Source organism: Phalacrocorax carbo, chromosome 1 (assembly GCF_963921805.1).
Source record: "Phalacrocorax carbo chromosome 1, bPhaCar2.1, whole genome shotgun sequence".
Lineage (NCBI taxonomy): Eukaryota > Metazoa > Chordata > Aves > Suliformes > Phalacrocoracidae > Phalacrocorax > Phalacrocorax carbo.
In genome coordinates, this window is record NC_087513.1 from 33,718,227 (window position 1) to 33,732,740 (window position 14,514).

Consider the following 14,514-nt stretch of genomic DNA (forward strand, 5'->3'; position numbering starts at 1 on the left):
GAAAGCCGCGTGGGAGATGAGCGCTTCCGCTTTCTCCTCACTGAGCCACCGTCTCCGTCCCGGTGACGGCAGCGTCGTCAGAGGTTAAATCACTCCTTCTTAAAGGGGAAGTGATGCAGTGGGAACGCCTGACGTGAAGCAAGGCGGGTGGGGCGGGACGCGCCAGGAAGCGACGGGGTCGGCGGAGAGGTGGGGTGGGGTGAGGTGGGGTGGGGTGGGGTGAGGTGGGGTGGGGTGGGGTGAGGTGGTTCCCACCGCTGGTTGGGTGCGGGGGGTCGCCTACCAGGGAGGGCGGGAGCTGCGTGGCGGGGGGGCGGCCCGGGGCGGGGCAGGATGGGACGGGACCGGACGGGACAGGCCCCCCGGAGGGCCGGGAACCGGCTGGCGGAGGTGTGAGGAGCGGGACGGGGGTGGCTGCCGTCGGCGAGGGCGCGGAGCAGCTGCGGTGTCGGGTCTGAGGCGGTGCTGGCTTGCGGCGACCCGGGGGAGCCTCTCGGGTGACGGCGCCGTTTGCGTTCCTCAGGAGCTGCCAGGATGAGCAAGCCCGTAACGAGCTCAACGTACGTCCGCTGCATTAGCTACGGGCTCATGAGGCAGCTGGCAGACTTCATCGATCCGCAAGAAGGGTGGAAGAAATTAGCCGTTGATATAACCAACCCCTCCGGTGAAAGCAGATACAACCAAATGCATATAAGGTCCTATATAGAAGTTACATAACATAATCTTGTTTATTACTTGTTTAATGTAAATAGCGTTGTCCATCCCATACCATTGCCCATCCCAGGTACTTAAGCACTCATCTTACAGTACCGTTTCCCTAGTAAACCCAAGGTAATTACTCTTAATTGTTCTGTAGTTCGGTTTTCAGATGAGCTACAAGCAAAGAAAATTGACTAAGGAAATCAGAATTCATTAGGGCCACGGACATATGTATTTTTAGCGATACGGTGTTGGCTGTGTAACTTTCTGTGCCCCAGAGACTAGTGAACACTGACTGCATCGTGCATTGTCGCACAAGAGACAACTGGACTGTAACTCCGAATTCACTGTTCCCAAGAAAATGTCCAACAAACGTAGGGAACCCAAGGCCTAAAACTAACAAGTTTAATTTAGAAGTAATGTCAGCAGTATTTTATGGACACCTTGTTGATAGAAGGGATTGTTGAATCCTTAAGCTATTTCAAAGGTTATGAGATTTTAAAATATCCTATGTGTCATCTTGGGTTTCCAGTCTTTCTAGTGATGTTAGCATTACATCTTTGTCTTTAATAATAATAAATCAGTCAGAATAATGGATCTCAATTTCTGCTTAATGCCCACCTCAAAATATTCACAATGAAGTATGAATGCCAAATGGATGGAGAACAAAGTTTTTTTTCATTTGGTCTGGCTCTGACTTGCCCTCTGTCTTTCGCTGACATTTTCTTCTGTTAGTCCCATGTACCAATGCATTACGGGTCCTGGACAAAATGTTGAAGCCATGTATGCATATTTTTTCCTTAGTTTTTCCTCATAATTTGTATATTTTTCCTGTGAGTTTTTATTAGCTGCATTTTCAGAAGATTTGCAAATAATTGTACAGTTCAGTACATCCAGATTTTTTTGTTTTTTTTCATTTACCTTTAAACTCCCTTCTTCATGGTTCTTGAGGTTACTTTTGTTTTTTTTAATGTCAGCCTTAATTTATCTTTTAAGGAGATTTGAGGCATTTGTACAAATGGGAAAGAGCCCCACGTGTGAATTACTTTATGACTGGGGAACGACAAACTGTACAGTCGGTGATCTTGTGGATCTGCTGATCAGGAATCAATTCTTAGCACCAGCAAGCCTTTTGCTTCCAGGTAACTGTTATTCTTACACCTTTTGTACTGTGTTCTCAGTTTTCTAAGATGCTAAAGAGCTTCACAGTAACTTGAAAATCGGAAAGGACTAGGTCAGAATAACCACAAGTGGATATATTTTCAATTTTCCATTATTTGTAATGAGTTTAAATTAGAGTTTCAAGTTTAAATAAGAGTCCTGCAGCTTACACATGGTGGCAGAATATAACCTTTTCATGACGCTTACACGTCTTCTTATCTTGGTAAATACTGGCATTAATTTTATTTGGTTTTTCTGATTCCTAATGTAGTTAACACTTTTTCTAAATTCCATTTGCAGAAGCTGTAAGGATGGCACAAGAAGTTACATTACCTCTTTCTTCACAGGAAACTTTGCCTATACATGAGAAACAACTGCCTATACAGGAAAAAGAAGTGGCATCTGTAAAGCCTGTTTTAGCTCAGAGTACTGAGAAGCAACATTCAGCTCCTCCCTGCTTAAGTCAAGAAAATAGCAGCTCACAGTCTAGTAACACAGGTAGGCGCTTAGTTTGGTAGAATTAAGTACAATCATTTTTGCTGATCTGTCCTTTACCCCATGTGAAATAAATGATAGCAATGCATTAGAGTGATGACTATCCCCAATGTCATGCATTTATGGGAAGCAGCATCTTGCTTGTTCTGTGTGGCTGCAAATCTAGCTTGGATAACAAGATCTCTGAATATGAGATGCACCTTGCCAACAAGGCGGTTACTCTGATGGAAGGCTTGACTGTTAATTAAATTGCAGTTTATTTTGTGCTACGTATAATCCTGTTGTCCTTTTTCAATACTGATTTTGTAGGCTGTTTAGCATCTTGTGTTTTAAAGCTGGATTTTACATGTCAGAAATGACTAGACATGTTGGAGAAAAGATGGCTAAAGAAAGCATTCTAGCAAGGTATATGGTTAGTCCCTTCCTAAAGGTCCACTTTTGGATTACTGGCAGAAACATGATGTGATCTAGATATATTTTTTACATCTGATGCAGTGTGGGTCTGTCATCTGCTGCGTATTTAATTTCTATTACCTGTATTATAAGTATTAATAAAAATTACAATCAGAAGGCTGCTACAGTGCTAGTTGTGAAGAAAATTATGCATAGGTGATTAAATATATTTATCTGCATTTCATTTTTTTTTTCCTGGTATCTTCCTCACAAACCAGAAGTAGGACTCTACTATGTCAGGATTTGCATGGTAGCAAGTTTTGGGTTTAATAGAACTGATGCAGAGAACGTACTCAAGACACTTGTTCTTAAGCGAAACCATGGTTGTGCTAAATGTCAAATATGTCTTTCAGATTTTCATAATTTTTGGTTTCATGACTTGGAAAGTGTTACAAATAATTTTGATGCGCGACCAGAATCAGCTGGAGGTAATAAACTGGGAGAAGGTGGCTTTGGCATTGTGTTCAAAGGCTACATCAATGGCAGAAATGTGGCTGTCAAGAAGCTCGTTGCTGTGAGTTATCTTGGGCATTTTTGTTTTGAATGACTGTGTACTTTATAGTATAGACTTGTTCATCTGTGGAAAGTGTTGAATGATACACTTCAGAAAGTGTCACCATGTTAAATATTAGCTGGGTTGAGAACCTCATCCTGTAGTCCCATGAGTGGTGTGAGTTGGCAGAGTCACCAGAGATGAAGTCTTGCCTTTTCTGTTGCCCACCTTTGAGGGGCTCGGGCAAGTAGTCTGGAAGACCAGAGTGTTCCCACAGTTCCGCTCCCTCCCCTGCACACAAGAATTGGCAGAAGGAAGGGGTGCTACAGAGGTTTCCATTTCAGGATCAGGTGAACGATTCACAAGCTAAATAGCTGTTGCCACAGTGTTTGTCTTTATAACCAATGGTTTGTCTAATTAATTTTGTAATGAGTAAGTGCTGTTAGTGGATAACTACAGTGAAATCAAATGGGTAAATTGGTGACTGTGCTGAAACTGGATCCATTTGTCCAATAATATTATGTTACATGGAACTAAAAATCATGTTCTGATACTTTATTTTTGAGTTGAGTGAAAAAAAAATATTATAAGCAGTTAAGTAGTGGTTACATGTAACTAATCTGAAGAGAGGCTTACAATTCCGATTTATTTTTTTTAATGAACAACTGTGCATTTTAATATGGCCAGCGATATTAACATCAAATACTTCCTTTTATAGATGGTTGATGTTAGTATTCAGGACTTGAAACAGCAATTTGATCAAGAAATAAAAATGATGGCAAAGTGAGTACAGTGTTATACGATGTCATTATAGCCTTTTATGGAAATCAGAGTTGACAGATAACACATTAGCTAGTGTGATCCCTTATTTTTGTCTTTCTAGCATAACTTAATGATTTACTTGCTAGGTGAGAATGTTTCATATACAACATGACTGTATTTTGTTTGTTTTAAAGCATCACTGCAGAAACCTGGCTATGTGCAGTAGGGCTGAAATAAGTAATTGGGGATCAAGTTCCCTCTGTCTTGCATTTTCCTCAAATGTTGGGAGTCTTTCAGAGCATATATGCATAGAATTGTATTTCTGTAGGTGTCAGCATGAGAATCTAGTAGAACTACTTGGTTTCTCAAGTGATGGTGCTCAGCCATGTCTGGTGTATGAATACATGCCCAACGGTTCATTGCTTGACAGACTTGCTTGTCTGGTAAGTAAAATCTTTTCTAGCTTCCAGCTGTCTTACTTTGCTGAAGTACAGGTATCTATGAAACACCTTTGAAACAGTACTGAACTGTAAGGGCCAAACGATGCTTTACTACTTACTTCTGTGTTCTAGGAGACGAAGATGATAACAAGTATTCTTCCAATAATGCTTTATACAGAAATTGTAGATGCATTAAAGTCAAAGCAGGCTGAGAACACAATGTCATATACTAGTACCTGAAGTGTCATGGGAGCTCGGGCTTGCTATGCCTTTGTGGAGCAGAGCAGAGGCTGCTGCAGGATTTTCCTGGTTCTGGCATGTTCTCTGCTAGTTCTTGAGATTCTACATTGTGAAATTGCCCTTTGTTTGTTGCCCTTGTGATAGTGGTTATAACACAATGTTCATAATCTGCATAGCTGTTTCTGAACTGCCTAAATAAATGGGGAATATATTTTGTAATTAGTATTTTGTGTAAATGCAATGTTTGCTTATGATTTAATCAAATAACGTCTTCTATCCTTGGCCTTTAATAAATAATAAGTTGCTTTGGTTTTGGTGAGGCAACTCTGCATACGAAGGACAAACAGTTGCTTATTAGAGTGACACCAACAGTAAACTAGACTTAACCTAGTAGATGAGTGTCCATGTTAGTTCGAAGGAGTTACAAAATCTGCTTTATACTAAGCAAATGCAGCTTCTGAGGTTGTAATCTGGTGAACATCTTAAACTGGTGCTACTTCAGCCCTCTACGCCCCCAGGGCTAAAAATGTCGTATTGCTTTTTTCTGCACTGATCTTCCTGTTGTACCAGCTCAAACATTTAGTAGTTGGAGGAAGAGCTGGGTTAGGGATCTGATCAGATTGAAAAAATACTCGGTGAAAAAAATCTTTGATTTTACTTTTAAGAGACGTTTCTTCTGCAAGGCTGCACAAATACGTCTATCCCAACAGGGAGGAAGTGGTGTTAGGGTGAGAATGAGTAGCAGTGGCTGGGGAAAGGACTGGATATGTCTGGTAGCACTGCTGTTTCAGATTGGTTTGGTTGATTTTCTTGCACTCACTTACACATTTGCAATTGTTTTACTTTTTTTTTTTAACTGAATCAGTGCAGAAAAGAGACTAAGCTTTACTTAAGGCAGTGCAAGTTGCTCTGTAGAAATGAGCAGTGCTTGACAAGGATGTACATGAAAATGTTCATCCAGGTAACTTTGGCCATTATCAAGTGAGCTACCTGATAAGCAACTACCACACAAGAGATCGGTGGAATTGAAAGCTAAAGTAGAATAACTGAGGCCCTTACAAGGAAGAGACTAATGACATCAGTCATAAAGAATCTAAACCAGAATCTCTAAATCCAGAAAAATCTTCTTCTGATAGAGCAAAAAGAATCTTCTGATGAAGTTGAATAGATGAGGAATGTGCAGACTGAATGTGTGCTCTTGCTGATAACTTCATTTTGTGACTTCGCTGGGTGTGTTTAGGGCACAGACTCTTGCTTACATCATCTTCTTGTCTGGGCTTTGAGGAGCAGGCAAGGGAGGTGATAGAATGATGAAATACTATCATCCTCTTCCCTTGACCACTGACAAGATTAAGAAGTGGTTTTGAAGTGCAGGTGTCCTCGCTTCTAAGGTCTAGTTAGTAACATGAATCAAGCTAAACTCTTGAGAAGTGGTAAATCCAAAAACACTAGAGGATTCATTTCTCATTGTTGGTAAAAGCTGTTGGTTGCTTTGAATTATTTGCTTTGGGTTAAAAGGCTCTGGTATCGGTGCCAGAACAAAGTTGAAGATGCAGTAGATACAGGTAGTTTTTGGCAGTGCAGCTGGCCTTGTAGGGTCAGAATCTAATATTATCAAGAATACTTTTTTCAACATGTGAATTAATCTAAGGCAAAATGCAGAGGAAGGAACTGAATTTGTTAACTATGTGCATTTCTGCCCAAGTAAATTAAGAAATGTATGCTATTAGTCTTAATGATTTACTTGAAAACTAGGAAACATAGCAAGAAGTTGGTTTTGGGTTGTGGGGGTTTTTGTACGTTTCGCTTTGTTTTATGTAAGCATATATACATATTAGATTTTCACCTTTCTACTTGCCTTTCTCCCTTCTTATTCAAGAATGACACTCCACCAATTTCTTGGAATACAAGATGTAAAATTGTTCAAGGTACAGCAAATGGCATCAACTTTCTGCATGAAAATAATCATATTCACAGAGATATTAAGAGGTAAAAGCTGCTGACTATTGCTGGCTGCATTTTCCCTTTTTCCTTTTTTTTCTTCTTTTTTTCTTCTTTTTTTCTTCTTCCCCACCATTAAAATAATTTTAGAGAGAACAAATTGCGAGAAGCATTGCTTCAGTCAAGGGCGCACAAACTTTTCTGCAAGCGACATCCATCACCATAATCTTGCCTGTGCCACAAGGACATGACCAGTACAGATGTCTAAGATAATTATGAGGCTATTGTATTCTGTTACTTTCAAATAGTTATTTGAGTGCTGCGAGGACACCCAGAAGTTCTGTCCTTTCACAACTGCTGCTAATGAAAAAGCTGCTTTTAGAGAACATAATGACTTCTAAATAGGGAATTTTTCAGATGAAAATTCACCTTTTTTTTTTTTTTCCTTTTTCCTCGAACTTTTCTTCAGAGTGTTTCCTTTGATCTACTGCTGTTTATTATGAAGACAGTAAAATTACTTCAGTCAGGTTTATGAAGTTCAGGGTTCTTCAAGGATAATGTATGTTCACTTGTTTGTTATATCAGAAATTTCTCCAGGGATATCAGAGTTCAAAAAATGGGGGGGTGGTTTGTTGTAGGGTTAGGGGATTTTTTCCTGTTTTTTTTTTTTTTCTTACTTTCTACAGTTTGTGTTGGTTTTTTTTTTTAAATACCAAAGAAGTCTAAATCTTTGAAGAAAAGCTCCAGACGCCTTACTCCTTCTGAGGGATAAGAACGAATAACTGACTGACGGTGTTACGGATGAATGTTTCCGTAGCTTTTTGCCTTCTGGTAACTCTGCTCTGTGTAGGCTACTTTGATTTTGTGACCTTCCAGCTTGTGAGGAACAAGTTTTTGCTTCAGCTGCCTCACAAATGTGCTTGCTACTTTGACAATTTGTTTCTTCTTTCTTCCCTGCTTAAGCCTCTGGACAAGTGTAATGACTGGAAGGGATGCATTTTTTACCTCATGCTACTCTACCCTTATAACTGCTGTGAGTTGATCATATTACAGGATTGGGTTTTGGTTTGGTTTGCTTTTTCTTTTGTTTGGATTCCATTTTGCAACCTCTTGCACTTGCAGTGTGAATAGTTCAATACATTTGGTTGGTGTTATTCATGGTGCTGCCACTCACAGGTGAAACTTAGATGAAGAGACATCTAAGGTTTCCTTCAGTCTGCATTTCGCTATGGCGTGTGGATACAGTTTGCAGCCACAAAGGCACTAGAACAGCTTCTCTGTAGGCTGAAGGGACATGGATCGAATGCTGTTCTTAGACTTGACCATGGTGTTTTGGCTTGGTTATGCCCAGGAAACAGCTCATTTATCTCTTGAAGCTTGACAGCTGCAGTAAAACTTGCTTCTGTTGTGCCCTTTGTGGTGTATCAAAAAAGTGACTGCTCTTTGGGCTTGACTGAAGTTGGTAGAAAGCTCAGATTTATGAATTTGTGATCCTGTTCTTCCTTCTTTTAGAAGTTGAGCTTTAAATATGAAACCATCTGGTGGATAGTGCCTTGGCTAGTGTTTAGCCTTTTGCAGTGGTCTTATATTTAGCACTATTTACAACAGTTCTAATACCAAGCAATCCATTGCAACTTAGAGCTGTGGTAATTTTTTTGAGAACGTTTGGTGAGCAAAAAAGGAAAGTTAAGAAAAATAAGTTTCTAGGAAGTGTTACATGTTGTATCTGGCTACGTGGTTTTTAATTTTTTTTTATGATTCTGTTAAGGGGATCAGAGAATGAGGATTTCAGAAATGTTAAATCAAGTATTTTTAAATGGTTCCAGATGTTACAAGTTTAAAAAACCAGTAGATTTATGCTGTGATTTATCCCACAGAGCATTTTATGAAAACATTAAGGTCTTCTAGATCAGCTTCGTTCTTCAGGGTTTGGTTTTGGTTTTGTTTTTTTTTAAATGGAGGTAAAAACTAGAGGTCATGTGGAAACACAGCACATACATTATTCCAGCATTAATAAGTTTTCTGTTTCTTTTCCAGGGGAAGAATAAGAGTATTAGTGTTCATTTGGCGTGTGAATTTGTAATGGTTGACATAGTATTAAACAATAGGTATAAAAACCTGCTTTTGTTAGTTCTGAGTAGAGATTAGACAGTTAAGAATTGTACTGTGATCCAGTACTGGTTGATCAGAGCTAAGTATTCTCTATCGTCCTTCTTAAAGAAGGAATGTTCAGATCCAAAATATGGGTGTAACATAATTGGTCTCTTCAAGAAATTTTTGTATTTGGGGGTTAGGGGAGTGTTTGGTTTTTGTTTTTGTTTTTGTTTTTATTGGATTTTTTGCCTTTATTTGTAGGTTTATTTGTTTGGGTTTTTTTAATGCATGCATGCATGCACAAGAAAAAACATGGATGGATCCTGGCAGCTGGCTCTTGATTTATTTAAAGCAATTAATTTTGAAATCAAGCAATTTCTAAAAAAATTAACTCTTACTTTTTTTGTTATATGAATAATGAATAAATAACTTCGATTTAAAGAAACAGTCAAAATAGCAGTTTACATTTGGTTGTTAAACAGTTATTAGTCTATTATAAAACCTAATTTCTGTGCTGGTTTGGAAAATTATCTTTTATTTTTTCCTCCCCTCTCCCCCAGTGCAAATATCTTACTAACTGATACATATATGCCCAAAATTTCTGACTTTGGACTTGCAAGGGCATCTGTAACATTCACACGAACAATCATGACTGAAAGAATTGTTGGAACAGCAGCCTATATGGCGCCTGAAGCTCTGCGAGGAGAGATAACACCTAAATCGGATATCTTCAGTTTTGGAGTAGTAAGTAGAACGGGGGAAGCAGTATATGACTTTTTTTGTAAATGGTAAAAGCCCACAAAATCAAGAATATCTGAAATTAAATGATGCGCTCTGATCTATCACTTCTTTTCCCAATAGATGTGCTCTTAAGACAGTGTTTCTAAACTTTGATTGGTTTAAAATCATGTGACTATGTTGTTTAAAACACAGAATTTGCTAATGGTTACAACAATTACGTTAAAACATAAATTTGCTTGTGAAAAACCAGAGTAAAATCACATTCCAAGTTCTAGCTAAATGTATTTTGAAGTAGTGTGGAACATTTCTTCTTGCGTAGTATTGCACAAAAATGTAACTCAGGGAGGAAAAAAATATTAAAGAAAATGTTCCAAAATTAAGTGTTTTAGTATTTTTAAGCACCAGAAGTATGTTGTCCGGGTGGGATATGTCTTAAAGCTGAGTACTAAAAAGAGATGAGCTTAGTATTTGGGAGGATAATGAATCCAGTCTGAATAGATCCAAGACCCTTATCCTATTGACCACTTCCTTCGTGCCATTTAGTTTCACGGGGAGGTTGGCCAGATACTGTTAATGAGTACTCTGGAAATCTTTCCATCTTGCTTTGAAGCACCACAGTGTAGGGTGAGGAAGAACTTGCATTGAAATTCATAAACCACACTGTTAATAACAGCTAATGGAAATAAAGGTAGGAACAACAGCAACAGCAATCAGTTGTTCCGAGAGCTATCTTTGGGCTAATACTGATCCGGTGGGCATTTGTGGGTCGTGCTCCTTTTTGCAAATGGTATATATGCTAAGGGTTATTCTGTGCTTCATTTTCTCTTCTGGCTTTTTTGTTTTTTAATCCTAGGTCTTACTAGAAGTAATAACAGGTCTTCCTCCAGTAGATGAAAAGCGAGAGCCACAGTTACTGGTATGTTCCTGTTGCTTTCTCCTCCCCTCCCCTTGCTCCAGGATCACTTTATATGAAACCTTAGTCAGCTAACAGGTTCTGAGTGGTTATGAAAACAGCTCTTGTGTCAATGTTTGCCTTAAAGGTGAGGCTGAAGCTTTTGTCTGTTGCCTGGTAGAAGACTGTTCAGTCCCCAAGGTCCTTCCGATCTGATACTATAATTCTCTTTGTTTTGGTACTGCTGCTTATTGTAATACTGTTGCGCTTTGTCAGCATACTCCTGTTATACCCAGATACCCTGGCAGTTCTCATTCACCAGAATGTGTTAAACTATTCATCTCAGTTGTTCTTTACGGTTCTTTTTACTTCTTACTATCCCCCTATCAGTTTTCATCATCTTCAACTTTACTAATAATTTACAAATACCTTGTGTTTTTAACCTTAGGGAAGTTTGGAATGTGAGGGCTTTTTTTTGCAGGGTGAGGGGTGGGTTGAATTTTGTTTTCTTTTTTTACTATTCAGTCTACTAATTAGGAAACTAATGTCTCCGAGTTTGAGATCACTCTCTTGAATTAAAAGTCTTGCAAGGCTATTCTTAATTTAGCCTTTCCCTTAGCTTAAAATTAAATTCTGAACTACTTAACCCAATGTTTTCCTAGAATATATTTTACATAAAGACTTAGTTTGTTACTAAGTATAAAATAGCGTTGAGGTCTGGATTGGTTTTGTTCCATACCGTTTGATGGCAGATCACTTTCTTCACATCTTTAGGAATACCTGTGTACTATTAACAGAATGTTTTTTCCTCTAAGCTGTATCTTCTGGAATGGTATAATACTTACCCTACTGAGTGCTGTAGAGACCTTGGAGTACTCAGTCCCTGTCAAATTGAATCTTGAAGTTCTGGGGTATTTTTGAAACAGGCTTTTTCAGAGATAGGATCTAAAAAGGAATATAAAGTGTGGTTTGACTGGTACAGTTTATCTTTGTCATGGACTTTTGGAAGCATGAAGAGAATGGTCAGTGCAATATCATGTGGCATCCTTAGCTTTGAAAATTTTGGGGTAGTTGAATGTTAGTCAGCAATTTCAGACTGACCTGTAGAGGAACGCAGAGACCTGCCTCTACTCGCTGACTTATTTCTTACTTCATTTACCATGCTGACGCATCTGAGGTATTCCTCAAACAGTATTTGTGATTACAGATAAGGCATTTCAAGCGTGGTGGAGCTGGAGAGCTTTGGACTGAAACAGTCAGATTTAAAAATTTGTTTCAGACTAGAAGTTTCCTTTAGAATAGATATGGCAGCCACTGAGACTGGTGACAGAAGGCATTAGTTTACAGAAAGAGGCTTTACAAAGTTGACAAAAAAAGAAATTATTCACATTTAAGCTTGCATTTTTATGGGTTGTTAAGTAAACATAAATACTTTATGTTGGTCTTGCTGCTTCTCTTAAAAAAGAGGCAAAACTAAGAAACTGAGCCTTGAACTGGGAGAAGGTTAAAGCTGTATGATGCAGCTTGAAGAAAATTGTTTTATAATTTTGTGTTAACTCAATTAGAAATAATTAATAATAACAATGTATAGTCCACTTATAGTCTCGTAGGCTGTTTCTGCAGATATTGGTGAATAATTATGCTGCTGAACCGTTATCGTTGTTTTTTGTCTAGAAAAGTGGTTGAGAGAAGGCACGAACACTCAGAAGCAAGTTTTCAGAGCGTTAGTGCAGAACATAATGTTCAGACGCTTACCATGTTACCTACTCATTGGTTCAAACTCTCTTGTAGTTAAGTATCAAAGATGAAATTGAGGATGAGGAAGCAACTATTGAGGATTACGTTGATGAAAAAATGAGTGACTGGGATGTACCTTCAGTTCATAAACTGTATTCAATTGCTCATCAATGTCTGAATGAGAAAAAAAACAGAAGGCCGGACATCAAGAGGGTACGTAGCCTTTCAGATAAAAGGCTTTTTTGAGTGTGAGTGTGTGGCTGGTTACTGTATCAGTTAGTTTTATTTCCCGTCTGTTCTCTTGCAGGTCCAACAGCACCTACAAGAGATAAAAACTTGATACGTGTTTGTTCTGATACCCAAATGTATATGGAATGGAGTGGACACCAGTAGCAAATATTTCACTAGTATTTAGTGCAACATTATCAGCTTTTTCTGCTTTCCAGAACGTTCTAGTCTGTGTATGAGGTGTGACGTTGCTCTGTCACCGCCGTGCTGTTTTTCTAACCGAGCAGCCATTTCGCAGCTCCTTAGCCACTGGGCCCTCAACATGAGCAAACTTTTTTTTTTATTAAGCCATCACGGTGCTGGTGCATCTTCTCTGCTTTTTCAGTGCTTTTCTGTATTAGAATCTATTTGATTCTTTTGCTCTCCAAGTATCAGGTATGTCTGCCGCAAAGGCATATGACAGTAACAGAGGAGAATGTTTTTCTGCAGACTGCTTCCTTGCTCATGTGTACTGCACCTTCTTCTATTGAAGACAACTTTTAATAGATACAAGTGGCACTTACTTTGTCTTTTGGGGAAAAGACAGTAGTTGTACCCATTTAAAACAAACTTTATTTAGTGTTTTAACTGGAGAATTCATATAGTGTGAATGGACTGGTAGCGTTTGTGAATGGGACTGTTTTTTAAAAAGTCTTCTCAGGGTTAGTTTTAGTCAAATAAATGCTGCAGGACCTATTCTAGGTTGTTTCTTGGTTTCAAGGATTCACAAGCAAAATAGTTACCTTGCAGTGCAAATGCAAGAATACGTACGGCTTTCTTCCAGTGAACTCTGTATGATGACAAACTGCTTAATTTTTGTTCATAGATGACTTTAGCTACTTTGAATATTTTACATTTTAGGAGAAGATTCCATACAGATTACAAATACAGGTGGTATATTTTGTTAAAGGGACCAGAATAATAATTCTAAGACCAATTCTGCATTTTCCTTAGCATAATAATGAACTCTTTTTAATATATATGTATATTAATAAATAAATATTAAAATACACCTTTAAAAAAGCGACACGGAAAGCTTTCTAAAATAGATCCATTGACAGATCCAGGCAGACTGAAAACGGCATGAAAGTGACTAGTAAGATTCCAGGTACTTTGGACTAAGTTGGTATCAAAATCCTGCCATTGTAAATAAAAGAGTTTATTTTCATCTAACCCTTTTCTGCACCTCATGAACTTTTTCTAGACAGCTTAGGGATAGGAAAATGGCTGGCTTACAGCTAAATTTGAAATTCCATGATCATCAAAGAAAAAGGAAACACTGAGAAATGATCCATCTTTGTAGAATGCGTGTGACTTCTGACACTTGTGTGTATATCCTTAGATCTCTGGCTATTAACTCATTGCCTTTTAAAAGTGAGAGTTTCATTTAGAAAAAGGTATCTGTAGAAAAAGGTATCTGCCTAAACAGCCTCAGGTTTTACCGGGCATAAAGTGTAAAAAGCTGTGAACACGAATAAAAACCTCCGTGTTGTCATTGCAGATGATTATTTTTGCTGTTAAAACTTTGAGCCTTGGAAACAAACAGTCACCTTATGTTGCCTGCATTTCTGATAATGACGTTGCGGTAACCTCAGCACCTGGAGTAACGCTGTGCAGCTCTGAACCTGGGTGTGCGGAGAAGGCGGCTGCTGTAAAGCTAAATCAGAATCAAATCTGCTTAAGCCATTCTTCAGTTTTCAACATCTCCTCCAGCTGTTACGTGAAGGTTTCTTGTTAGATCACGTCTGCTTTTTACTGTTCCCTGGAGGTAGGACACAGCCATAGCGCTGTCCCCAAGTGCATTTGCCATAGTAACCCCCTGTCAGCACTGTTCACCTCTGCTGCGGTAGAGCCATTTTGTGTAAGCACCAGCCGTGATGCTCTCACTGTGAGGAGACTTGTAGCTACACGTGTGTGAGTTCCCGTCCTTCCGTCATAGCGGACCATGGCTCTTTGCAGTGCTGCTGTCAGCACCTATGTTTTGGCAGTAGTTTTCCCTCGCTCACTGAAAATTAAGCATGTTAGCCACCTTTTAATAATTCAGGATTTTTTTAAACTCATTTAATAATACTCTAGTGAGGAACAAAAATGTGAGGTAT

At 38.8% G+C, this 14,514-nt stretch overlaps 1 protein-coding gene across 4 annotated transcripts; it reads left to right on the forward strand.

Annotated features, from left to right (window-relative positions):
• Positions 1-39: 39 nt before the first annotated feature.
• Positions 40-13,403, forward strand: IRAK4 (interleukin 1 receptor associated kinase 4). Of its 4 annotated transcripts, none has more exons than XM_064448147.1 (12): positions 40-204; positions 524-695; positions 1,696-1,841; positions 2,161-2,358; positions 3,162-3,322; positions 4,020-4,084; positions 4,392-4,506; positions 6,623-6,732; positions 9,339-9,522; positions 10,373-10,435; positions 12,203-12,361; positions 12,456-13,403. In XM_064448147.1, exons 2-12 carry the CDS (start codon positions 535-537, stop codon positions 12,486-12,488), a joined length of 1,395 nt encoding a protein of 464 aa, XP_064304217.1. In that variant the 5' UTR covers positions 40-204; positions 524-534; the 3' UTR covers positions 12,489-13,403. The 4 variants fall into 4 exon arrangements, with proteins under 4 accessions (XP_064304217.1, XP_064304194.1, XP_064304209.1 ...); XM_064448124.1 differs by having other exon boundaries at positions 106-189; XM_064448139.1 differs by having other exon boundaries at positions 145-209.
• Positions 13,404-14,514: the final 1,111 nt, after the last annotated feature.

What these genes read in the sequence shown, in the direction of transcription:
- IRAK4 (XM_064448147.1), top strand. Translation starts at nt 535, where the DNA reads ATGAGCAAGCCCGTAACGAGCTCAACGTACGTCCGCTGCATTAGCTAC. An exon ending in TACAACCAAATGCATATAAG is followed by an intron (nt 696 to 1,695) that starts GTCCTATATAGA and finishes TTATCTTTTAAG; the next exon opens with GAGATTTGAGGCATTTGTAC. An exon ending in AGCAAGCCTTTTGCTTCCAG is followed by an intron (nt 1,842 to 2,160) that starts GTAACTGTTATT and finishes TTCCATTTGCAG; the next exon opens with AAGCTGTAAGGATGGCACAA.